At 50.6% G+C, this 24,338-nt stretch overlaps 1 protein-coding gene across 1 annotated transcript; it reads right to left on the reverse strand.

Moving 5' to 3' along the window:
• Window positions 1-488: 488 nt before the first annotated feature.
• On the reverse strand, window positions 489-24,240 carry ALKBH5 (alkB homolog 5, RNA demethylase). The gene is made up of 4 exons (XM_004381003.2): window positions 23,294-24,240; window positions 14,937-15,017; window positions 2,672-2,827; window positions 489-1,812 (listed from the first exon to the last, which is right to left on the reverse strand). Exons 1-4 carry the CDS (start codon window positions 24,061-24,063, stop codon window positions 1,635-1,637), a joined length of 1,185 nt encoding a protein of 394 aa, XP_004381060.1. The 5' UTR covers window positions 24,064-24,240; the 3' UTR covers window positions 489-1,634.
• Window positions 24,241-24,338: the final 98 nt, after the last annotated feature.

Here is a 24,338-nt window from a genome sequence, read left to right on the forward strand (position 1 = left end):
CACCTATCCAAAGTTTTAAGGGAAAAACAAAGGGATAAAGGAAGCACCGAAGGCAAGCCTTCTCTTATTACAGCATCAGACAATTGTTTCAAAATATATTAGATTTGGTTTTTATTGTAGAGCACACATCTTAGGGCAAAGTGCTGCACATACAACTACAAATCATTTTTGGGAAAAAGCTGTAAAAAAAATAAACCTGCAACTGCTTTAGTTATATAGTCCCAACTTGAAGAATCCACACTGGCAAAGGAGTTCTGGTCCCTGAGAGGGACTTCTTGATGGTGGCTGCCCCCGATTTCTCAGCCTCTGCAGTCTCAGACCCAAGCATCTGTAGGACAATGCCCAGTGGATGGTGGTACCTGGGGCTGGGACAGCCTCTGCTTTCAGCCCTGGCCCCGGCTGGCAAGGAGAAATTCCTGATGAATCTAGATTAGCAAAACCCTGCAGCCTTCGAGGATCTGAACGGGTAGAAACTGCCAAAGACTTTATATTGTTTATTTCTTTTATTATTATCTTTTTAAAAGGCTTTTCCCCAGTTCCCACCCCCACTGAGGCAGAGGGGCACCCACCTAGTCTAAAGGCCCGAGCCGTGGCCTTGGATGCATGCTGCAGGCAGACAAAGGTGTGGGTGCCTCCCCAGGGGGGACACCATGGGGAGAGGGCCCAAGCTGGCCAATGTTGGAGAGGCGAAGGGAAAGGAAAAAGCCAGGAGACCAAAGGAAAAATAAAAACTCAGAACAAAAAACCCTACCACACACCACGACAATATTCCATACCGCACATGCTAGACTTGGGAGGACACCCGTCCCTCTAGCTAGAAACAATCCTAAAGTGACCCAACACGGCAAGTCTCCACTGCTCCATACAGTCACACATGTATTTTGGAAACAAGCAACCCAGCGAAGAGGTTTTGATAAAAGGGGCCAAGATCATGGCAGCCTCTGGGCGGCCCCAAGGAACTGTAGGCTGAGCATGCCAGTGGGCTCAGAGGCGGCCCAGGGGCTGAGCAACAGCTCTGGGGAGGCAGGGGCGGACCCTGTTTGTGCACCACCCAGCCAACCTGAACAACTCTTCCAGAGGCAAAAAAATGGTGTTTGCATGAGCTTGTGGGACCTAGAGAGCAAATGCGAAGTGGGAGGGCAGCAGAGCCAGCGCTGATCAGACTATGGGCGGAGCTGGCAAGGCTCCCAGAGACCTCAACCAAGCGCAGATGTCATTGGAGAAAGGGGAGGGGCAGAAGATGAAACTTTGTTTAAAATACTGAAAAGATTTAAATTTAAAGCAAACCAAGAATTTTCTTAATCAAAACATTTTGTTTGCTTTTAAATAAATCCAGTCTGACACAGCCCCACTTGAGGACGGCTACCCCCACGCCTCCACTGGTCACTCCAGTGTCAGCTTCTGTGCCCAACAAACACCAACAACCTTTCCACCCAGGACGAAAACCAAGAACACAAGGACCTAGGTCCTGGCTATTCTGTTCTTCAGCCTTGAAAGACAACAAACCAAGGGAAAAAAATATAGGATCCAAAAAAACCAAAAACAAAAACCATCAAAACAAAACAAAATGAAAAAGAGGGGGCAGCTACATGAGGATGAACCAGAGTTCCCCGGAGGGATGTGGGCAGCAGGCCTCAGTGCCTTCTCATCTTCACCTTCCGAGCAGGGCTGCCAGCCGCCTCTGCGCAGTCCTCCGCAGACTCGTAGGACTTGCGCCAGTAGTTCTCCGAGCTGAAGCTCCCCCTCCGCCGGTGTGTGGGCAGCAGCACTGAGCGCCGATTCTCTTCCTTGTCCATCTCTAGGATCCGTGGCCTGCAAGGAAGGGGCACATGACCTGACAGGTACCTCACCTGGGGGATGGATTACTCTGGCTCCAGGGTTCTTATGAGAAACGTGCTGGCAGATGCACTGGCACTGTAGGTCCTGGTCCACTAAGTGCCAGTGGCCACCCCAGTCTTTGAAACATTTCCCAGTGACCCTGTGGGGTCTGCTCGGCCCTGAGGGGCAGAGTCTGGGGCCCAGGACACTGCCAGGGCTACTGGACAAAAGAGACCTTTCCTATCACAGCCTCACGACCTTGCATGGTCCAGCCCATCTACCTTTACTTCTCTGACCTTCTCCTGCACCTCCGCCCCCCAACCCCCAGCCTCTCCTTTCTCTCTACTACCTCCCTGCTCTCCAACCCCTCTAATCCATGAAACCACAAAGTTCTCTTTCCTTCCAGCCTTGGGCTTTGGCCCACACAGCACCTCCAAACTAGAACACCTTTCCAGCAGATCTTTCTCATCCTTCTGACCTCAGCCTAAACATGAGCTCTTCAGAAACCTCTCCCAACTCTGGTTTGCAATCCTCCAAGTCATGAGCTCCCCTCTTATATTAAATATGAACCCACACATCTTTCTGGGTGGAAGTGAACAAAGGAAGACATGCAAAAGCCATGAAGCATTCCCAACAGTCTTTTCCTAATCCCTTCTCTCTGAGGGTACAGGCAGCTGGCCAGGGGATAGGTGGACTAACGTCACCAACCTAGAGGAAGCAGGAGTCAGGCTCAAGAGGGTGGGGAATCCCAGGCTCCCACCCAGCCAACCCCTAGGCTTCCCACCCACCTCACCTTGCAGCCAGGTCCGAAGGCCACCATGGTGGCCTTCAGTGAAAGGCCCCAGCCAAGTACCTGTGGGCAGCATCAGGGTCTGCCTTCCGATGGGACCGCTTGGACTTCAGAGCAGGGTCCCTGTTGTTTCCCGACAACCGATCTGAAGCATAGCTGGGTGGCAACACAGAGCTGCTCAGGGACTTTGTTTCCAACCGGGGCGCATCTAACCTCGTCCTGCAAAGGAAACACACGTGGTGTCGCCAACAGACCTCAGGGAGGGTACTGGCCTCACTCAGGTCAATTCCCTTAGGCCAGGCCTAGTCCAGCAGTCTCTGTCCTGTGCTTGTGTTAGTCTCCTCCTGGCTTAACTAGGGATTTAAGCAGCTGACTTTCAAAGACCCTCCTTCTTAAGCTGAAGCTTAGAAGCAGATAAGAAACATCTTTGTTTGGAGACTTCCAATGGTAGGGACCTGCTGCCTCAGGGAAAGACACCAGGGCTATTTCGGCAGAATGGGGCAGCCCCACCTCTCCTCACTCAGGCTCAGAAGTTCTCCCGAGGCATCTGTTCCACCTGCCCGAGGACTGAGGGCCCTATCAGTAGGCACCAGCACACTTAAACAGACGCCTCCCTCATCCTTGCCTGAAATAACTAAACATGGAGGCTGCCCTGGCCCCAGCCTATAGGAGGACAGAAGAAAAGTGACCAGAGCTGCCCACTCATCACTGTGAACACAGGGACACCGAGGCTGGGGCACAGCTGGCCTTGGCTTCCTGACGTGAGAGTGGCAGAGCCAGGAGCCCTGGCCCACTCCAAACCATGAGCCTGGCTTGGGTGGTGCTCTGGTCCTGCCACATAGTTGGCCTTCTGGTTGTCCCAGGGTGCTGAGTGGAGGCCAGAGGAGGCTAAAGGTAAAGCCTTTAGAGTTTTCGTGTCCCCACCCAGCACTATCTAGAGAAGGGAAACCATGTGAGTGTGGCCAGGGAGGACAAGGAGGAGCTGGGCAGAGACCCTTCAGGGTGCTTACTTACATCCCTCATGAAGCAAGGCAGGGAGGAGCTGGCCTGGGAAAACCACAAAGAGGCTCTGTGGCTTCTTGTGTGGCAGAGAGAAGGCTGGTGGGTCAGGCAGGGAAGCAGAGGCAGGAGAGGAGTCTGCGTAACAGCCTGGGGTGGGAGGGGTGGGGGCACAGGTGGTGCTGAGAAGTAGGGACTGTGGCCAGGGCAGGACTCAAAGGACACACCTTGCAGGAATGCTGCAGGGGAGAGAGCAGAAGAGAAATCTAAGAGCTGCCTTGGGCTAGGCTGCCCGGAGTTCTGGGTGACAACTGCAACCCGGCCTCCATGGCGGCCCCTCTGTCAGCCTGGCCTAGTGTAAACAGGTGGGGAAACTAGGTCAGAAAGCTGAAGGTCACACCTCCCAGAGGTCATGGGAGCAAACCGTCAAATCCATAGGAAGGAGCCAGGGGTCTGACCTGGCAGAGGTCTATATCCTGAGCCAGCATAGGGTTCTCCCTCCTTCCAGCTGGGGACCCAAGTTCCTAATGCCCTCAGGGCCACACTGGTGAGTAGCTGGGCAGGGCAGCCACCCCTCCCCCTTTGCTTTGGCCTCACAGAATGGGAGGCCAGAGGGACACAGCAGCATCTGCTAGCCCACCAGTCTCAGCCTCCACAGCGCCTGCTTGGGTTCAGGGACCTAAACAGCAAGGAGGAGGAAGAGCCAGCCCTGGCGCTGCCACTCAGAGCCCAGGCTGGTCACTGTCCCATTCCAGTCCTGTTTCCCCAGCTAAGCAGATGAGGGAGAAATGTGACTGGCTCTAAGGCCTCCTTCAGTTCTGAGAGTCTAGCAGTCAAAGCAGTGGCTTCCTTCAAGGCTAGGGGTCTGTAGAGGGGCACAGCACAAGAGGCGGTACTGGGCAGCACCCAGATTGAGGATGTGCATGAGAATCACTTGCGCTGAGGCCCTTTTCTATACCAGGCCGGGCTTCCAATCCTTCAAGTGAGAGGTCCAGGGAGCAGAGATCAGACCAAATGAGCCATTAAGCTCGACTCAAGAGGACTCCAAGGATCTGAAGCCACATGGAAGAAAGTCCCTCCCCTGACACCTACAGGGCTAAGTCCAACACTAAGACTCTGCAGGTGCTGGGGATCCCATGCTCAGGGCAGGAAGGCCCCTGGGTGCCAGTGAAGCCCTGGTGGGCAGGGCCTGGCATCCTGGACTTGTTTTCTTAGGTGAGTGATGGAGGGCAAGAGAACAGCAGAGCCACCAAGACTAGAGCCTGGGCCTCAGCTGAGCCCACGCCTCTGTAGCTGGGAAATGTGAGCACACCCTGCCACGCTGGCACAACTGACATGCACCAGGCCACGGCAGGTACCCCAATTCTCCTAAAGCTGTTTCCTACTCCAGGTGGCTAGCCTGGACAGGTGAGGTAGGGGTGGTAGCCCCTTGCCTTGGGTCTAGGACTGCGAGAGAGGCTAGGGACAGACAAGCCAGGGGCACCAACTGCCTCTCTGCTTCTCTCCCCAGCTGCCAGAGAAGGGGAAGGAGATTGTTCCCCTACAGCATGAGACGCCTGCTGCCATCAGGGGGCAGCCTCCAGAGAAGGGGTGATCAGAGGTGGCCATACCAGAAACCCAGCCTTCTGCACCCACTTTGGGGACAGCATGAACTCCTGGCACATCCCCTGCGGCTGTTACAGTCTATCTCATCACAGCTGGAGAGCTCCTGCCCCCTCCTCCAAAAAGCCACCAAACTGCAGGAAGCCAGGCTAGAGCTAGACCCCAAGTCCAGAGCCTAGCAGCAGCTTAACTCCAGGACACAGCCCTCTTACAAGCCCCCTCAGAGTTTGGTGCAGAGAGCCCCATGTTTGGAGTCAGGAGGCCCCATTCTAGTCTTCAGTCTGAGCCTGGATCTCCTTAGGCGGGTGACAGAAACGAAGACCTGTCTTAGATTTGAGTCAGCACCCAGGAGCACAGGAGGCCCCCTCAGGTATGAGAAGAAAGGTACTTTCTGAATGACCACCTCATCCAGAGAGAAGAAGTCCCCCAGGTCTCCCAGGGTGTCAGGGCAGCCCCCAAGATAAGGCAGGGATGAGGCCTAGGTACAAGTGAAACCTTGAGGATGCCTTCATGCATGGACTAAAGGGAGGGAAGCCACTATGGCTGCTCCAGGTGCTCCCTCACTCTCCTTTCTCACTCACTTACCCTCAGACACTGCTGGGGGATGGTTCCCACTTTGGGGGGTGGGGGAGGGTGAGGACGGGAGCTATGTAAGTCACACAGTTGCTACCCCACAGCAGCCTCGATGGCCCACGTGAGCTCTTCACTACAGAGCAGAACAGAAGCTGTGCTGGTAGCACCACCATTCCTGGGAGACAGAGGACCGGCCTACACAAGTGACCCTGCAGAAGGGCAGCTCCTTGTCCACTGCCACCTCATTTCATGACCCACCCTCACCAAGCACCCTGTGCTACAAAGCCTGGCTTTGCGGGCCTATTCAAGCCCTTCCTGGTATATGCAGTATCCTGGACCCAAGTCCAGGTTTAAGCTCCAGCACCTCTGACAGCGAGACTCCTACAAAGCCCAGACCTGCGCCCTGATGTCTCTCCTGCAATAGTGCCCAGCCCCTGCCGGCAAGCCCTCTCCCACATTGACCTCCTGCCCTGCTCCCTGAACAAAGCAGTCCTGAGGCAGGGTGGAGCAGTTACGGTCAGAAGAGCCTGAAAGGCACATGAAGGGTATCACCCAAAGAAGAGACACTCCGAACATGTAGCCCTGGGTTACCAGCAGTATCCCCCACCCCCACCCATACACAGGCCTGCGGGACACCTAAGCCCCAACGGGAGCCTCTCCAAATTGATCAGCTCGGTTACCCCGTCACGCTATACACCTCACGCCTGGGCCCAGGAACCAGGGCTCTACGGATGTCAGACAGGCGACAGGGTGCCCAGGGATCCCCCTGCTGGGGCCTGAGTCCTCCAGGACACTAGAAGGTCTGAGGCCAAGTTTGCTTTTCCCCGGCTGGGCCAATGAATGCCACACTTTGAGGCCTTCCTTCCCTCCCCTCCCCGTGCCTCAGCTCACATGGTACCCTCCACCAGGTATGACCATCAGGATCAGAGAGAGAGCTATAGTAAAGAAGGAACTAGGAGAAGCATAGTCGGCATTTACGAGTTTAACTATTCCCAGCCATCACATCACAGCTGCTCCAATTTACAGGTAAGAAGACAGGCTTAGGGGCTCTGGCAACCGGCTCACGCTTGGTGAGGACACAGCAGGGCCATGCCAGCAGTCCAGACCTGGCAGTCTCACTGCCCCCTTCTTTCTTGGGCAGGTAGCAGACACCAGACTGGTCAGGGAGCCAAGCAGGCAGGGTATATGCTCACGTACACATACATTTACCAGACCCAGGGATGACTGTGGGCTGACCCTCAGCAGAGGGAACAAGAATCACGGAGACAGGAGCAGCACCATGCCTGGCAATGGTGGGGGGCTTGGTGGGGGCATGCCTCAGGACTGGCCAGGGACAGGGACACTGCTGAGGGACAGACACAGAGTGCACCCACCATTCTCAGCCCTTCGCTTACCCACAACCCCAGCCTCACATCTGGGCTGCTCTGCTTTCGGGGAGGGTCTTCCCTGGAACCTGGGGCCCCTGGCTCTGAATGACCAAATCAGCCATTTTGTTCAGTCAACACATGTAAATCCAGCCAAGACCGCTTATCCCCACTGTGTACCCGCCTAGATGACTCACCACTGCCCTCCAGGTGTCTGGGCATAGCAGCTTCTCTGACTAACTTAGATCTTGTCAAGCCCTCTACCCCACCTGCACTCTATGTTCCAGAATACTGGACTGCCTTAAAGTCCTCAACCCCAAGCCTCTGGAATGAGCACCTCCTCTGCCTGAACTATCTTCACCCCCCAGCCCCTTCTATGCCTGGCTATTGCCCAAGCATCCTTTAACCTTTGGGGTACCTCCTCTGGAAAGCCTTCCTTGACCCCGGCACTCCCTGGTGAGTTGCTAAATGTCTGCTTTCCCCAGCTGACAGACTGAATGAAAAGAGTCCAGACTAACTGCATTCCTGGCACTAGCACTGAGCCCAGCACACACCAGACTTGTTAACGTTTGGCAAACAGATCTCTAGCTGCTTTTCCCAGCTTCGGACCATTCTGAGCTGCGCTCTACTTGACCAAGAGCAAAGAAGTGGGCTTATATTGCCTGGAGCTACTTCACCTGGTTACCTGCTGTCCTCAGAAATACAAGTCTTGTGGGCAGACCCAGCACAGCTCTGAGGGCCTCTAGAAGCCACACACTAGAGCCGTCCTAGAGACAGAGGGATTGGTGGGGTCCACTAGCCATCTCCTGACTTCCCTCACAGCGAGGTTCCCTCCATTCTCTGCCTTCCTGTCTCTGAGCTTACTGTTCCATCCTGGCCAGCAGTTTCTAGCTCAGCAGTCAGTTCCTCTAATAAGGCTGCCCTGATCCTCCCCCTAAGCTGGATGTAATTTTTTGGGGTTGTTTTGCTGGGCTCCCCAGGGGATGTACTCTGTGCTTTTAGGACAGTGTTCACTCTGCTTTGTGGTGTACTGGCATACAAAGCACAAACCTATTTACATACAAACCATCAAAGTCATGCTAAGTTTCCTGAGAGGTCTACCTCAGGTGCGTGGTACATAGCAGAGGTTTGATGTTTCCAGGGAACCCAACCAAAAGCCCTGCTCAAAGATAATTCCAGACTACCTAGGTGACCTGAGGCAGTTCACACCCTCTACTGTTGGGGTTAGCCTGCAGGCACCACTCTATCCAGTGCATGGCTTGTAGAAGGTGGATGCTCAGCATAAGGCAGCCGGCAAGGCCCTCCAGAGGTAGGAGGGTAGGCTGCACACCAAGGAACCATGGAAAAATGGAAGGCACCCCACCCCGCAGGTGAACTATTACATCCCAGAAGTTGGTGAGCCACTAACCAGTTATCTAAACTTTTAACCCCGCCCCCAGGAAGGTTAGGTCCTGAATGTGCCAAGTCCAGGTTCACGCTTGAATGTATGCTCTTGCTCCACCCGAGTCCCCTACCATTCCCACTCCATCCTCCTGGCCAGACAAGACCAGACGCCCACATGAGATGAATGCCAGGGATTAAAGAGCTGCCAACACCTCAGTGAAGCAAAGCAAACATTTCAAGCTATGGTCCAGCTTCCCTGCCAGAGGCACCAAAAAAAAAATAACCAACCACCACCACCAAATCCATTGCCGTCAAGTCCAGTCCAACTCATAGCGACCCTAGATGACGGAGCAGAACTGCTGCATAGAGTTTCCAAGGAGCAGATAGTGGATTCGAACTGCTGACCTTTTGGTTAACAGCCAAGCTCTTAACCACTACACCACCAGGGCTCCAGGGGCACCAAAGGTTGACCATATTTAAGCACGTTGGGCATCTTGCCTTGGGTGGGCTGGGAGATGGCAACATTCGGGGACTGCTTGGGAATGCTGAGAGGCCCAAGGAGCTGACCAGTCTGCAGCCTGCTGCCCGATCCCACCCTCTGTAAAGTATCCCTCGCCACTTAGAACACTCTCGGTAATAAGCTCTCTGCTTATACAGCGGAAGTGAGAAAGCTCTTTTCTGAGCTCCTTTTCTTAAACTCACAGCGTATACCTCAATGACACACAGCGCACGCAGGGACTGGGTGCTCCACTGTGCCAAATGACCAAGAGACCAGCACAAGATCCCGCACCAGGAGACCCAGCTCAAGGCCTTATTCAGCCGTTTACTGGTTGTGACAGAAACAGACTGTAACACCAAGCTGTAGACTAAGGACTCCGCTCCTGGGGGAGCTCTCAGAAAGACACAGCCTTCCAGTCCTCACCGTGAGAAACGAAGGCACCATATCCTCGCTCAAAGAAGTGCACACCGTGAACCAGAAAGCACTTGGTAGCCACCCACCACTCTACCCCCATGAGGCCCTTACAAAGACCTTCCCAGCTCTGACTGACCACAGTCAGTGACAGAGCCCCTAGGCCTTTCTCGGCAGTCTATACAATCTTTACTCGAACCTAGGAGAAGGCAGGGCAGCTCCAAACCCTCTGTGCCAGGGCAAGGCTGAGTTCAATGCTCATATGCTACCCTGTGAACATGGCCTCGCCACCCAGGGACCCTCCAAGGCCATACACTGCGATCTCCGGCAGTTCCTAGCCCAAGATGCTCCCCTTTCCACCTTGTTACCAGCTTCTTCTCCAGGACAAGCCCCTGCAGCTACTCTGGAGCTGCTCCCCCAGTGATCAATGCCTCCCCTGGGCTGGGCAGCATGCTGGGTCCCAGATGAACAGGGAGGGATCTCGGATCTCCCTGCCCCCACAGAACGGAGACTTGGAAATTCACAATGACAAGTGTGTGGACTATGAGAGACCACACAAGCGGGTGCTGAAAGGGCTACAGTTCTGTATATAAGTGCTTCCTGCAGCCTTGAAGGATGGCTAGGTTAACAACATTCAGTGTGGTCCTGGGAATAGATCAGAAAATTAGCATGCTAGATGGGAAAGCATTTTGAACAGAGGCCACACTGCTGCAGAGCCCAGGGCACAAGTTCCTGGACCACACCAGGAGCTGCAGGAGTAGAAAGTGAAGGAGAAAATGCCAAGAGACTAGGCTGGGTAGACAGGCAAGGCCCTCAAAAGCCCAATGAGGGGCTTGGACTTCATCCTGCAGAGGACTGTGGCTCTACTCTGGTCCCCTGGCTGCCTTCCTATAACTGGCACTTTCGCAGCTCAGCTGCCTGGGGAAGCTGAGGGACAACCCCACACTCCTCTCCAGCCCCTCACCCCAAGGTCCTGTGCTTGTCCACAGCTCAGTCCCTAGCTGATTCCTGGGCCCGCTCAAGCCAAAGGTCAAAGAACCTCAGTCACCCCCAATAGCCATTTCTTGCTGCGGTCAGGCCACTGCCAGGGGCCCAGTTAGCCAAAGAGATTCGGGGGAGCCGGTTAACAGTGCAGACTCCTAGCTCCAACAAGCAGCATCCGACTCAGCCAGTCTGGGCAGCCTGGTATGGGAGCCACCATTCAAGAGGAAAGCAAAAGGTCATTAAAAAGACAGGAAAGAAAGAAAAAACCAAAATGGATGTCAGAAGAGACTCTGAAACTTGCTCTTGAATGTCGAGTAGCTAAAGCAAACAGAAGAAATGATAAAGCAAAAAAGATGAACAGAAGATTTCAAAGGGCGGCTAGAGAAGACAAAGTAAAGTACTATAATAACGTGCAAAAACCTGAAGTTAAAAAAACGAACGGGAAGAACACGCTTGGCATTTCTCAAGCTGAAAGAACTGAAGAAAAAATTCAAGCCTCCAGTTTGCAATATTGAAGGATTCTATGGGGGAAATACTAAATGACGCAGAAAGCAGCAAAAGAAGATGGAAGAAATATACAGAGTCACTATACCAAAAAGAATTGGTCAACGTTTAACCATAGCATATGATCAGGAACTGACGGTACTGAAGGAAGAGGTCCAAGCCGCACTGAAGGCACTGGTGAAAAACAAGCCTCCAAGAATCGACAAAATACCAATTGAGATGTTTCAACAACATCTGGAAGCGCTCACTCATCTACGCCAAGCAATTTGGAAGACAACTACCTAGCCAACCAACTGGAAGAGATCCATATTTATTCTGAAGAAAGGTGATCCAACCGAATGTGGAAATTATCAAACATCATCATCAACATCACACACAAGAAAAGTTTGCTAAGATCATTCAAAAGCAGCTGCAGGAGTACATCAACAGGGAACTGTGAGAAATTCAAGCCAGATTCAGAAGAGGACATGGAACCAGGGATATCACTGCTGATGTCAGATGGATCTTGGCTGGTAGCAGAGAATACCAGAAAGATGTTTACCTGTGTTTTATTGACTATGCAAAGGCATTCAACTGTGTGGATCATAACAAGTTATGGATAATATTGCAAAGAACAGGAAATCAGAACACTTAACTGTGCTCCTGAAGAACCTGTACATAGATCAAGAGGCAGTCGTTTAAACAAGACAAGGTGATACTGCACGATTTAAAATCAGGAGATCTGTGTGTCAGGGTTATATCCTTTCACCATACCTATTCAGTCTGTATGCTGAGCAAATAATCCAAAAACCTGAACTATATGAAGAACAACGGGGCATCAGGATTCGGGGAAGACTCACTAACAACCAGCATTATGCAGATGACACAACCTTGCTAGCATTATGCAGATGACACAACCTTGCTTGCTGAAAGTGAAGAAGACTTGAAGTACTTACTGATGAAGATCAAAGGCCACAGCCTTCAGTACAGATTACACCTCAACATAAACAAAACTTTTCACAACTGGACCAACAAGCAACATCATGATAAATGGAGAAATGATTGAAGTTGTGAAGGATTTCATTTTACTTGGATCCACAATCAACACTGATGGAAGCAGCAGTCAAGAAACCAAAGGATGCAATGCACTGGACAAATATGTTGCAAAAGACCTCTTTAAAGTGTTAAAAACCAAAGCTATCATCTTGAAGACTAAGGTGCAGCTGACCCAAGCCATGGTGTTTTCAATCGCCTTATACACATGCTAAAGTTGGACGATAAATAAGGAAGATCGAAGAAGAATTGACGCCTTTGAATTGTGGTGTTGGCGAAGAATACTGAATATACCGTGGACTGCCAAAAGAATGAACAAATCTGTCTTGGAAGAAGTACAACCAGAGTGCTTCTTAGAAGCAACGATGGTGAGACTACATCCCACATACTTTGGACATGTTATCAGGAAGGATCAGTCCCTGGAGAAGGACGTCATGCTTGGTAAAGTAGAGAGTCAGCAAAAAAGAGGAACACCCTCAACAAGAAGGACTGACACAATAGCTGAAGCATGACAACTGTGAGGAGACACAGGACCAGGCAGTGTTTTGTTCCGTTGTATGTAGGGTCGCTATGAGTTGGAACCAACTTGACAGCACCTAACAACAACATTCAAGAGGAAGGAAGCAGCTGGAGGACCGATCTGATACTCTTTCTGGCTATGGTCACCTCCATTAACACCTCCAGCTAAAATTCGCTGGAGTGAGCTATTTTTAGAGGGTAGGAGGAAACACCTGGGAAGTTACTGCTCTGGGTCTGTAACTCTGGGAGGTCCTTTCCAAGTTCCTGGCCTGGGTGGGTCATCTGTTTGACTGCAGTTGGAGATGTCAGGTACAGCACAAGAAGAAATGACCTGGATGAAGAAATCAGAGTACAGAATGCAGGAATGCTGCACTCCTAGGCTCCATCACTTCCAGGTTCTAGGTTTTGGCCCGTGCTGGGAATCAGAGGAAAAGAAAGTGGGCAAGCAGGTAAAATCCATCCTCTGGTCAATTCTGAGAATACTCATAAGCTAAAGGAGAGAGGCTGCCACTTGCCTGGCTGATTCAAATATCTGGAGCTCCCAATACGTGCCAGAGTTCTGCCTGTACCCCTTGAATTGCCAGGACTGCCCCACAAGTCTGGATTATCTTTACAGTTGATAAAACAGAGACTCAAAGTCTTTGACTTGACAAAGTGTCAGAGCCACATCAAAGAGAACACCACATTATTCTGGAATTCTGGGTCAACTTTAATGTCCAGAAGTCAAAGTTATCAACTGAGTCTAAAAAAGATGGCAGGACAGAAAGCAACGAAGTGTAAGAGACAAAAAAAAAAAACCCACCATGTTGACTGACGTATGTCAAAAGGGACACAGGAGCCAACTGAAAGAGCTCCCAATGGCCAAAGCTAGAACAATTCAAGCAACAAAAATAAAGTTGTATTGATTATAACCGAAAGCATAAAACGTTCATGAGTCCATGCTGATATAACTGATTGAATACATAAATAAATGAGGTAGAAGAGACAAATCTCCCACACAGAAAAACTCCAAATAATTAATATATTCTGCCTTTGAGGAAGTGGAGCTTAACTCCCCCATTCTTTAAATGTTGGCTGTACATAGTGACGTCCTTCCAAAGAACATGGTATGTAAAGGGGGTGGGGGACAGTAACTCTACAGTGGAGAAACTTGACAAACACAATCTCAGACAAGCGATCAAGGTCAGCATCAACAGTGATAAGTAATGTTGACAGTGTGTACCCTTGATATAATGTGATGAGCTTGGCACTTCACTTCTGTAGTCTTCCCAAACCCTGTAACTCCAGTCCAACTGTGAGAAAAACACCAGACAAATCTCAACTGAGGGACATTCTGCAAAATACCTGACCAGTACTCCTCAAAACTGTTAATGCCATCAAAAACAAGGCAAGTCTGAGAATTATCACAGCCAAGAGAAGCCTAGGAGACACGGTAACTAAACGTCATGTGGGATCCTGGATGGGTTCCCAGAACAGAAACCAGGGAAAAACTAAGAAAATCTGAATAAAATATGGATTTTAGTTAATAAGAACGGATTGATATTGGTTCATTAGTTGTGACACATGGACTACACTAATGGAAGATGTTAATAGGGGAAACCGGATGTGGGGTATTTGGGAACTCTGTGTATTGTCTTTGCAATTTTTCTGGAAATCTAAAACTGTTCTAAAAAATAAAGTTTATTTAAATTTTAAAAGAAGAAGATGGCAAGCTATACGACACCCTGATCAAGCCTGGGTCTTGCTTTGCTCGCGGCCTTCTATGAGACCTCAGGCAATATCTACCCTCTCTTGAACCCCATTCAGAAGGAAAGCTTGTCTGGACCCCAAGTTGGCTTGGCTCTGGCCTCTGACAAATTCCCGGCCACTCACTCATGAGGAGAAGGCAAAAAGTGCTCCCAATGGCCAAAGGTTTGGCAATGTTAGTCCATACCTCCCCAACTCCCTCACCAAAGAGGAAGGGCAGCCACAAGCTGTGAGTCTGTTGCACACTGCACCCTAACATCCCACCTTTGTCTCCTCTTCTCACTCCTGCTCTTCCCAGAAGTGAAAACGGAGGCATTTTTAAAGCAGGCTACTAAGGCACAGTCTAAAAATAATCAGTGAAAGCACATGTGACAAATCATAACCAAGGAGGTAGGGGAAAGAAAAGGTGGGGGTGTCTGAAAGAATGTTCCCCAAATCCTATCTCAAGACTATGCCCATAAACACTGGGAGCATGTGCTTTTACTCAGCCCTCAACAGCCACGGAACTTAATTTTCTGCTGAAGAAAAGATGAAACAGCTTTATTCTCACAGAATTCAAATAAAAAAGAGAACTTGCAGCCTTCTTCTCTCCCAGGCTTCACCCTACATGCCATTAATATAGAGGACCCATGAGCTCTAAGGGAACCCAGACCAATATCTGCAGACAGGCCTGCAAGCAAAGCAGAAGGTGCCAGTTGTCAGGAACACTTACTTCCTGAGGATGATGACTGCTCGGCGCTCCTTGATGTCTTGAGGCCGTATGCAGTGAGTGATTTCATCAGCAGCGTATCCACTGAAATTAAACACAGAGCATGTGAGTGTGGAGAATGGACAAGCAACTGAAGTTTCGGGGGGGAAAGGGAATGAGAACATGGCCCAGGTCTTACGGCCACTCTCTGCCCCATCCCCTGTTGCAGTGGGAACAACAGGCAAAATGATTTGAGAGCTTCAAAGATCTACATGGAAGGGAAATACCAAGTTGAGCTCCAGGAAGCTTTCGGCCAGACACCACTCAAGGAAAAACCTGGGATGAGGTGATCTAATGGTCTCATAAGGCAGCAGCCAAAGCAGAAATCTCTACCAACAGACCAAGAATCTTTTTGTGTGTGTGCTTTATTTTTTATTTTAAACAAATATTTATGTAGCACTTACCCTGTGGGCCAGTCTGCAAACATCTCACTGAATCATCACCCTATGACACAGGTATTATCAACGTTTTACAAATGGGGAAACTGAGGCTCCGAGAGGCTGTGGAACTAACCCTCAGCGACCAGCATGAGGCAGAGCTATCATTTGTGTCTGTTTGACCTGAAAACCCAGTCTTTCCCTGTCATCTTGCCTGCCTCACTCTTGTCTCTGTCTGCACCGTGTGATTTGTTCTTTTGCCTTATGGAAATCTTTTACTTAACGGAAATCAATTCTTCTTTTAAGTCCTAACATAAATACCACCCTGAGCAATTTCAGCATATACAGTAGAATCTTAATAAATGTTAGTTTCCACGAAAACTTTCCCAGCTCCCAATTTGGTGTTAATCTCTCTCTTCCGGGTTCATGATTACTTACGGGCATGCCTGTATCCTATACTAGAATATTTGAAAAGCCCCTCTTTTTAAAGGGTTCTCAGAGGGGACACCTTTCTAGTACCTTTGGAGGCAGCTGGAGTTACTGAGGCCAGACCTTGGTGAGAGATAAAGAGCCCCATCTCCTCCTCATTCTCTCCTCTCTTCCCTACCCTTTGGCTCCCAGAGGCAGTCAAGGTAGATGCTAACACCACTGGGTCATCAAAGTAATCTAAAACTGCAATGTTCAAAAAGAAAATTTGTCTATGGAAAAACAAGCTTCCAAAAGCCTTCATCATTTAAGGATATCCTAATTTTTAAAGACAGCCATGTTTAGGATATTTTAAGAATTTCCATAAAAATCAAATACTCATTTTCAACAAGTTACTGGATTTTTAAAACTGTTTACAGACCAACGAATGTGAGTAGATGACTGTCCTCTTCATAGTTAACGTCTTTCCGATTTGAAACTCTGGAAGCAAACTCCTCACTGGGAGCATGGCATCCAAGTGATCCTTCTCTCCCTCCCAAGTTCCTCCACTGAACTGAGGTAGTTCTACATAGCCTGAAACACTCTCAGCAACAGGCCTAGTGGGAGGTGGGCACCGTCTCAGCCTCTGCCACCTGCTAGGGATTCCTGACTGCCCCTGGACCACAAAGCCTTCTCTTCGTGGCTGCTAATCAGCTCCCTTCTCAAGGGCAGCTATACAGACCCATGCTAACTGTCAGAGCACTGCAGGCCTGGGAAGGACTCCTCAAAAAGGCCAGGCTAGTCCAACCATAGGCAAGAGCTGGATGTAAGAGTGAAGGGGAGATAAACAAAGCCACAGCCCTGAGACCATGCTGGGGTAGGGAAAGAACCTTTATTTTGGGGATTTCCCCTCCCGCTGCTCCTAGACCAGAGTTTTCGTGAACACCAGTCCCACAAGAGACTACAGACAAATTCCCACAGTCATATCAATTTGGAAAATATTGACAGGAGAGTTTCAAAAAGCATTAGTATGTTAAAGGATCTGAAAATTAGTACAGCAAAAGAACCTGCTGACTTTGTTTAACTGCACACTGACTGAAGAACCTTCTCTCAAATAACATCTATTAATATCCTTCCGCACACAGTGATCAGGGAGTTGAAAAGATCTGGTTTGAACTCCAGCTTTGTTACCCACTAACTCTGAGACCTTAGTTAATGTGCTATGCCTAAACCTTAGTTTCTTCGTTTATAATAAGGACTGCAATAGGTTCTTACGTGTTTATTATGTTATGCTTCATAATTCAGGTGTTCTTTTGTGGCTACTGAATGGACTAGATGGCAATGGGTTTGGTTTTTGGTTTTGTGGCTACTAAAAGATTACAAGATTTTAACAGGGTACAGTGCCTCCGCCCTTCCTGCAGAATCACAGAGACTATGACTACGTGGTTGGGGCCCCTGGGGAGGGTAGTAGGAGGCCTATCGGCAGGGCTGTTTTGAGAATTAAGTAGGTAAGGCAGGGTGCCTAGCACACTGCTCCCACTTACTAAGCATCTGACATAGGCCACAGGGCTCTGGACCACCCTGGGGTAAGCCTGAGCCTTGGGTTCAGCACCTGCCAACCAGACGTGATCTGGCTTCCCCTGAAGGACCTGCCACCAGCAGAGGCCCCCTGAGCTCTAGGTCTCATCCTGTGCTCTTGTCACTCCATGCTGGGGGAACAGGGGATCCAGGCTGCACACAGTCCCATATATATACATAGGACTTCCCCAACCTCCCAATGGCATTCCAAGGCACATTTTTAAGACCTGAATCCACAGTCCTGGCTATAGGCAACCCTCCCTACTGTTAACAAGTGTTATCAATCTGTTTGACTTGGCTACAGGCACTACAAGGGCCCTGACTTTCCACCTCCAACAAGAAACCACTTCTCTTAACGCAGTTCTGGAGCAAATCCAGACATCTGTCAAAGCTTAACTGCTCCCACTCCCTAAAGGGCTCTAGAACTGAAAACAAGCCATGCCAGGTTCCTGCCACTGAACCCAGGCCTTGGAAGAGCTAGTGCAGCAACAGGACTGCACAGGCCCATGGAAACAACCTTGGCACTGACCTCACCTGGAGGGCTCACCAGCACTGGTCTTCCAGAACTTCCTAACAGCCATGGCAGAGCCTACTGACCCCTCCTCAGAGGACCTAGCTCCTCTGGAGTAGGGAGGTTCAAAGTTCTGACCAAGGGAAGCTCTCCTAGCCTCAGAAAGTGCAGAGGAGAGACCAGAAGAGGGTTATTTACTGCTAGGGAGCCAACTTGCCAAAAAAGAAACTGTTTGAAAGTCCCAGTCTGCCTTGAAACTTAATATGCCCCAGGTCCAGCCCTACCCTTGGCATGAAGCAAAGTCTCAGTGCCTCCCGCTTTTGTTTTCACAGGGAAGCAAAAGGAGAAAACGCCTGGTGCTGGTCAGCCTGTTGGTGCGCTGCCTGGGCCAAGCCCCCTTGGTTCTCCCTGACACCCATGTAGCAGTGACTAGTGTGCACCAAAAGTGACAACACGACCCTGTCACCCACTAGCTCTATACTTTAGCGTGACTCTTGAAGGAGTTGACACATCTATCTCCTCCTCTGGGAAGCTTTTTCTGACTCCCCCAGGCTGGGTTTCCCCCTCACTGCCCTCCCACATTCACCCATACCTCTCTGCTACTACATTTGGCCTTGCAGAAATTGTCTTCCCTAGCAGAAAAAGCTTTCAAAGGCCTTACTCATCTCTGCACACAGTGATGCTATATGAAATGTTTGCTGAGCTAAACTCTTCTACTAATTCAGAGCCTCAGTTTCTACATCTGTAAAACAAAGATAACAGCAAGCCCTTCCTCGGGGGATTAAACTGCACATTAAATGAGGAGTCTGAAAACCTTTATAAGGGGACGGTACATCTCTCTTTCACTAGGGAGACTGATTTGTCAAGGTACATTTCCAAGATGGCCTCCATTTCCCATTTACCCCAGGCCCTACCCAGGCTAGGGTAGACCAGACAGAGGGACTGGCTGAGATCCTGGCATGGTCACAGCCTCCCAGCAGCTGGAGCTGCCTGTCCTGGGCAGCCCCCAGAGCCTGCCTCACCAATGACAGGCCCACAGGACTGAGAACCTCAGGCTCAAGTTATTTACCAGACCTCAGCCCCCAAGAAGACATGTGACCTAACCTTTATGAGAAGTCCTGGGGCTTTCTGAATCCAGAAGGAAGATGGTCTGCACATATCATGGTACAAATACACAGCAGCTGGGCACAGAGAACAGCTCATCTCCTGAGACATTTTCAGCTAAACTTCAAGTATGCAATAGTATTAGAGAGACTTAACCTTCTATGACAACTCTATGGCATCATTAGTCCCATTTTGCAGAAGAGGAAAGGTTAAGTAACTTGCCCAAGGTCAAATAGCTAAAGTGGTCGTGCTGAACTCCATTCAGGTTTGACATCAAACTCTTTGTTTCAGTGTTTAGGCTACACGGTTTTTTGGTGGGGTTTTTTTTTCGAGTGGGGGGTTGTTGTTTTTCTGGTGATAAACTCCAACTGTCCTGGGGGCTTCACTGGCTTCAACAAAGAACAAGCATGTAACCCCACAGCACCCTTCCATGAAAGAGGTCTGCAAAGATGAGCTCACGCCCCTACGTAGCTAACACCATAACTCAGCGATGGTTACATAGCAACTGCCCAGCCTAAAATGGCCATCCAGACCTGGTATTTTCCTGGCCTACTTATCCACTGTTTGCTCAGAGCTCTGTGATGAAGACCACAGTTCGCCTGCCAGCTTCCTTCCCTTTGACACCCTCTGCCTTGTCAGGCCTGGCAGCACCCAGGGTGGCCAGAGCCCCTAACCCCAGCATACACAGCCCTGGCTTCACTCTGTGGCTCCTCCCACTCAGAGAATCAGAAGATTCCTCACAGGGGATGTGGCCCAGGACCCATCTGCCCTACTGCCCCAACTATTTGAAGCAGAAAGACAAATTTTGCTTTTAAGCTGCTGCACAAACTCAGCCTTTAGCCCAGAACTGACAGGGGTGCCCATTATACCCAATACCAACTCTTAACTGTAAGAGTCGCAGGCTGAGCTCACACTGCATGCCCACGGCCAGCGATACACAAACAGATCGAGTCATTTCCACATGGACAGCCAAGGCCTCGGTCTCTGGGAATATGGCCACCACAACCACAGACCAGGCAGCAGTGGTTAAGAGCAGCAGCAAGTAAGCAATTAGCCTGGAAATAATTATTCCAATTAATCCAACAGGAGTCTGTTTTAATCTGCCCCATTTCCACTACAGGGAATAGAGGGAATGTGGGATGAGTTGACATAAAAACAAAGTAAAAGACATTTACTTTCCTGGAGAACAAGCATTAGGAGGGGACCCACCCAGGCCCAACATAGGAAGGTTACCAAAAAACCACTGCCAACTGGGTTTGGAAAGGAGTTTGAAGCACTCTGAGGAGCATCCATGAGACCTTGCTCTAAATGCTCAGGCTTGGACACTGCCAAGTCAATGTCTGCCACACACCGACATACCCGCTGACAACTACTGAATATAAAACTGTATTCCTGCCATGTTGCCTTGGACAAGAACAGACATCACTGCCACCAACACCAAGTGAAGCCCAAGTCAGATGAGAATTATTAGAATCCCTCCCCATCCACAGAGCACCATTATTTTAATCAGCCCCTTCCTTCCAATCTGGGAGTTTATAGCTCAACAGCTCTGAGCTGGAATACGTACCAGGAAGTGAGAAAGCATCGTCTCTCCTACCAGTTTGGGGAAGAGCCCAAGCAGGATTTGAAGAGAGGCACTGCTAACCGGCAAGTGTTCACCCACCTGCACACAAAAGCTCGAAGTGCTAAGTGAGCAGGTTCAAGGAAATGTAAATTAGAGGGATGGGTTCCAGAACCCCAGAGCAGTGTTTTCAACAGGATGATTTTGTGTTCCCCCTTCCCCCTGGACAGTTGGTAATGTCTAGAAACACTTCCGGTCATTACAGAAGGCGCTACTGGCTTCTAATAGGCCACGGATGCTACTAAATACCCTATAATGCACAGGACAGCCCGACACAACAAAGAATTATCCAGGCCAAAATGTCAACAAGTGCCACTGTTGAGAAGCCCTCCCTTAAACCTGTATCAGAGTATCCCCCATGGGGGGGGGGGTCTCTGCTTCAGGTTGGATCTAAGGACTAATAATGAACTCCATCTGCCTCAAGTCAGCACTCCCCCTTAACTGCCTTTGCCTGTTTGTTCCCTATGGCTGGAACACCCCCACCATGCTACTGCCATTGTTGCACCCCTCCCTGCTTTGCTTGGTTAACTCCCAGTCATCCTTCAAGTTCTAACTTAACTTCCTCCCAAAAACTTCCAACACTCCAGAGCGGGTAAGATGTCCCCCTCAATGTGCTCCTGTTACTGTCCTGGGCTCTAACTATTCATTGTCTGTGGTCTCAGCTGGGCTGTGAACTCCAAGAAGAGCCTATGATTCATGCTCCACCAAATCCCTAGCCCCTCCCTAACAAGAGAACAGGGCTGTTATGAAAACAAGCACCTATTTAAGTGCTTACCCTGTACCAGGCTCTACAGCAGACACCAAACCACCACATTTAATTCTAACAGGCTTCGGAAGTTGGTATAACCCCCACTTGACAGACGTGAAAACCAGCTCTGAGAACACCCACAAGTTCCCAAAGCAAACAAGACATGAATTCAAAGCCCAGGGTAGCACTTTTCAGGACGTCACTGAGCCTCCCACGCTAACTCCATGGCCAAGTCAGAATCCAGGGGGGCAGGGTTGGAAAGGATTGGGAAGCTCTAGCACTTTACTATTCTCAGAAAAAGATGAAGAGAATTTTCCTGATGATGCAATCCTACTGCTGATCACTAACAGACCTACATTTTAAGAACGTGAAATTTCTGCTCTTCAACACGGTGGGCTGTGTGTGAGCCGGAGGCCACAATCTCAAACTCACAAACTGCCTTTTCTGATCTTCCCGTTATACACCTGACCACTGCTCCACCTCCTGAAAACAATACTGAGAGCCTCTGACTACATGGAAAATTAACACCTAACTAAGAGATTAAATGGTCCTTGTATGAGGTCCTTTCAGCACTAGGAGTCCTTCAGTGGGGTCAGACACCAACCTGCTATACACAGCAAGCCTCTTGGGAGGGTCTGCCCTAGAAATCCCATCTTAAAGGGCTCTGCCCAGACATCATTCTGGAAACACCATGTAAATCCGAGATGCTCTGCAGCCCAAATGACAAAGGGGCTCTCTGGGTTTCTGAGGTGGGCACCTGCCATGTTTCAGAGGCATAAGGAAGCCAAAGTACTGCTTCTGTTGCCACCAACATCCCCGACTTTCCCATCAGGAGATGACAGACATCACAAGGCTCTGCCGCCATGTCCAGACAAGGAAGGAGCCTGTTGTCCAACTCAAATGAAACAGAGGACCTGCTCCATAATATGAAGAGGGCTCCAGGGACCCACCCCTCCCTACCCTGACTGTGGCCTGCCTTGACTGCACTTCAGAGATTAAGCTGCTCAAAACAAAACCCCAGCGTGTACTGACTCTGTGCTTTAATTCAGTGGTCAACAAACCTGCTCTGGACAGCTGCAGTCTAGATCTCCTAAGAGGTTTTGGGGATTACTGAAGTACCTTCCTAGGTTTACCTGTTTCAGGGCTGGAAGGAGGCAGGATCCAAATAAATTTTCTGCTTCATCTAAACAAGCAAAGGTGTCTCAGCAGGCATTCTTCTCTGGAGACCGGCGTACTGAGCTAATTCTCAGCAAGATCTGGGACCCAAAATAGGCCAAGAACCTAACTTCTGCTACCGACATAACTACAAGACTAAATATCAGGTCAAGAAACAAACTTTATTTTGTTTTATTCAGTCCTGAAAACAGGTAACACATTCTTAAAAAGACCAATGGGCTCTTCTGCAGCCAAGGTGGGAGAATTTTAAGAATGCACTGAACTCTATTCCTGGCCCAACCACTAATCTGTGCAACTCCAGGGACCTCACACACCCCCGCCCCCACCTTGGGAACGGAGGCTGTGCATCAATTAAGTACTTTCAGGAGCCGCCTTCCGTATTTTTTCTGTTAAGGAATCCATGAACATTTCCTCTGTTAGTAAAACCAACAAACAGTATAGTAGGAAAGACTTTCAGTTAGTTAAGTTCAACTCAATTTTTTTTTCAAAAACACAGATTTAGAAACGGAGACCAGAATAGATAAATTACTTGCTTAAACTAACACAGGGAAGCAGACGCCTAAAATCTTAGCTTCCTGATACACAGCTCCGCGCCTTCTGGAAAGATGCCTTTAGATTAGTTCTCAAATTTATGATTGCGTCAAACCTGCCTCGGGGATACAGAAATCTAGATCAGCTCCTTGACCTATACTGTCTTGCTATCCGTATTTTAAGTGGCACAGGCCCTTCCCCCCACTCCCCACAACCCACAAGCAGAATGGGTAAGATCTATACAAAGCAGGCCTCCTCCTAGCTGGTTACCTGAGCACAGTCACGCTCCCCCTGCGCACAGGCAGGGAAAGCACAGGTTCGGACACCCGGATAGGCTTGAACTGGAACTTGCAGCCGAAGCAGAGCGCGGAGTCGCTAAAGAAGGACACGGACACAATGGGGCGCTCGAAGATGTGGATGGGGTCCACGTGCGACACGATGCAGCCACCCGGCTGGTAGTCGTTGATGACGGCGCTGTTGACGAAGCCCTCGGGGATGACGCGGTGCTCCACCAGCTTCTGGATCACCAGCTGGTGCACCCACTCGGGGATCTCGTCCACGTCTCCCGGCGGGTAGAGGCGCTCCTGGCCGGGCCCGCGCTTCTGTAGCTGGGCGCCGTACGTGTAGCCCTCGCCGAAGAAGTACTTGTTGCGCAGCGGGGCCCGGTCCACCGTATGCTCGTTGTACAAGCCCTTCTCGGCGCGGGACACCACCTCGTCGATGCGGGCCTCGATCTTGGCGCATTCGTCCTGACTGAAGAGGCGCATCTGGCGGATGCCGCTCTTCACCTTACGCGCCTCCTCCTCCCGCTGCAGCTGCTGCTCCTCGTAGTCGCTGCGCTCCGGGTCCGAGTCTTCCTGGAACTTGCGCTTGGCCCCGGACCCCGGGTAGGGCTCGGCGGCGGCGGCGGCGGCGGCAGCAGCGGCTACAGCGGCGGCAGCGGCAGCCGCCGCCTCCCGGCTGCCCGCTTTATAGTTGTCCCGGGCCGTCATGGACTTGAGCTTCTCACGCAGGTCCGTGTAGCCGCCGGCGGTCGCCATGGCCCCGCACCGCTCTCTAGGGTCCTCTGGGGCGGGCGGGGCGGCCGGGCATGGCCCTCGGGGGACGCGCCCCGGCGCCCCCGGGGAGGAGGGATCCTTAGCGCCGGGCCCCCATGCGTTGCCAGAGGGCCCGGCGGGAGGCGTCGAGGAGCCAGGCGCTGGGTCGGGCCTTAGGGGCGGCGGGTCATGCAGCGGTGGCGGCGACGGGGCGTCCTCCTCCTCCACTTTCTCCACGTCCTGGGGGGCAGGGGCGCCGGTCGCGCCTCATGCCGCGG

Source organism: Trichechus manatus, unplaced genomic scaffold, assembly GCF_000243295.1.
Source record: "Trichechus manatus latirostris isolate Lorelei unplaced genomic scaffold, TriManLat1.0 scaffold00080, whole genome shotgun sequence".
Taxonomy (NCBI): Eukaryota; Metazoa; Chordata; class Mammalia; order Sirenia; family Trichechidae; genus Trichechus; species Trichechus manatus.

Coding starts and splice junctions, on each gene's coding strand:
- ALKBH5 (XM_004381003.2), bottom strand. CDS start 24,063: ATGGCGACCGCCGGCGGCTACACGGACCTGCGTGAGAAGCTCAAGTCC. Junction 2,828..14,936: donor GCAGTCATCATCCTCAGGAA/GTAAGTGTTCCT, acceptor TTTCCTTTGCAG/GACGAGGTTAGATGCGCCCC. Junction 1,813..2,671: donor GACCCTGATGCTGCCCACAG/GTACTTGGCTGG, acceptor CCTTCCTTGCAG/GCCACGGATCCTAGAGATGG.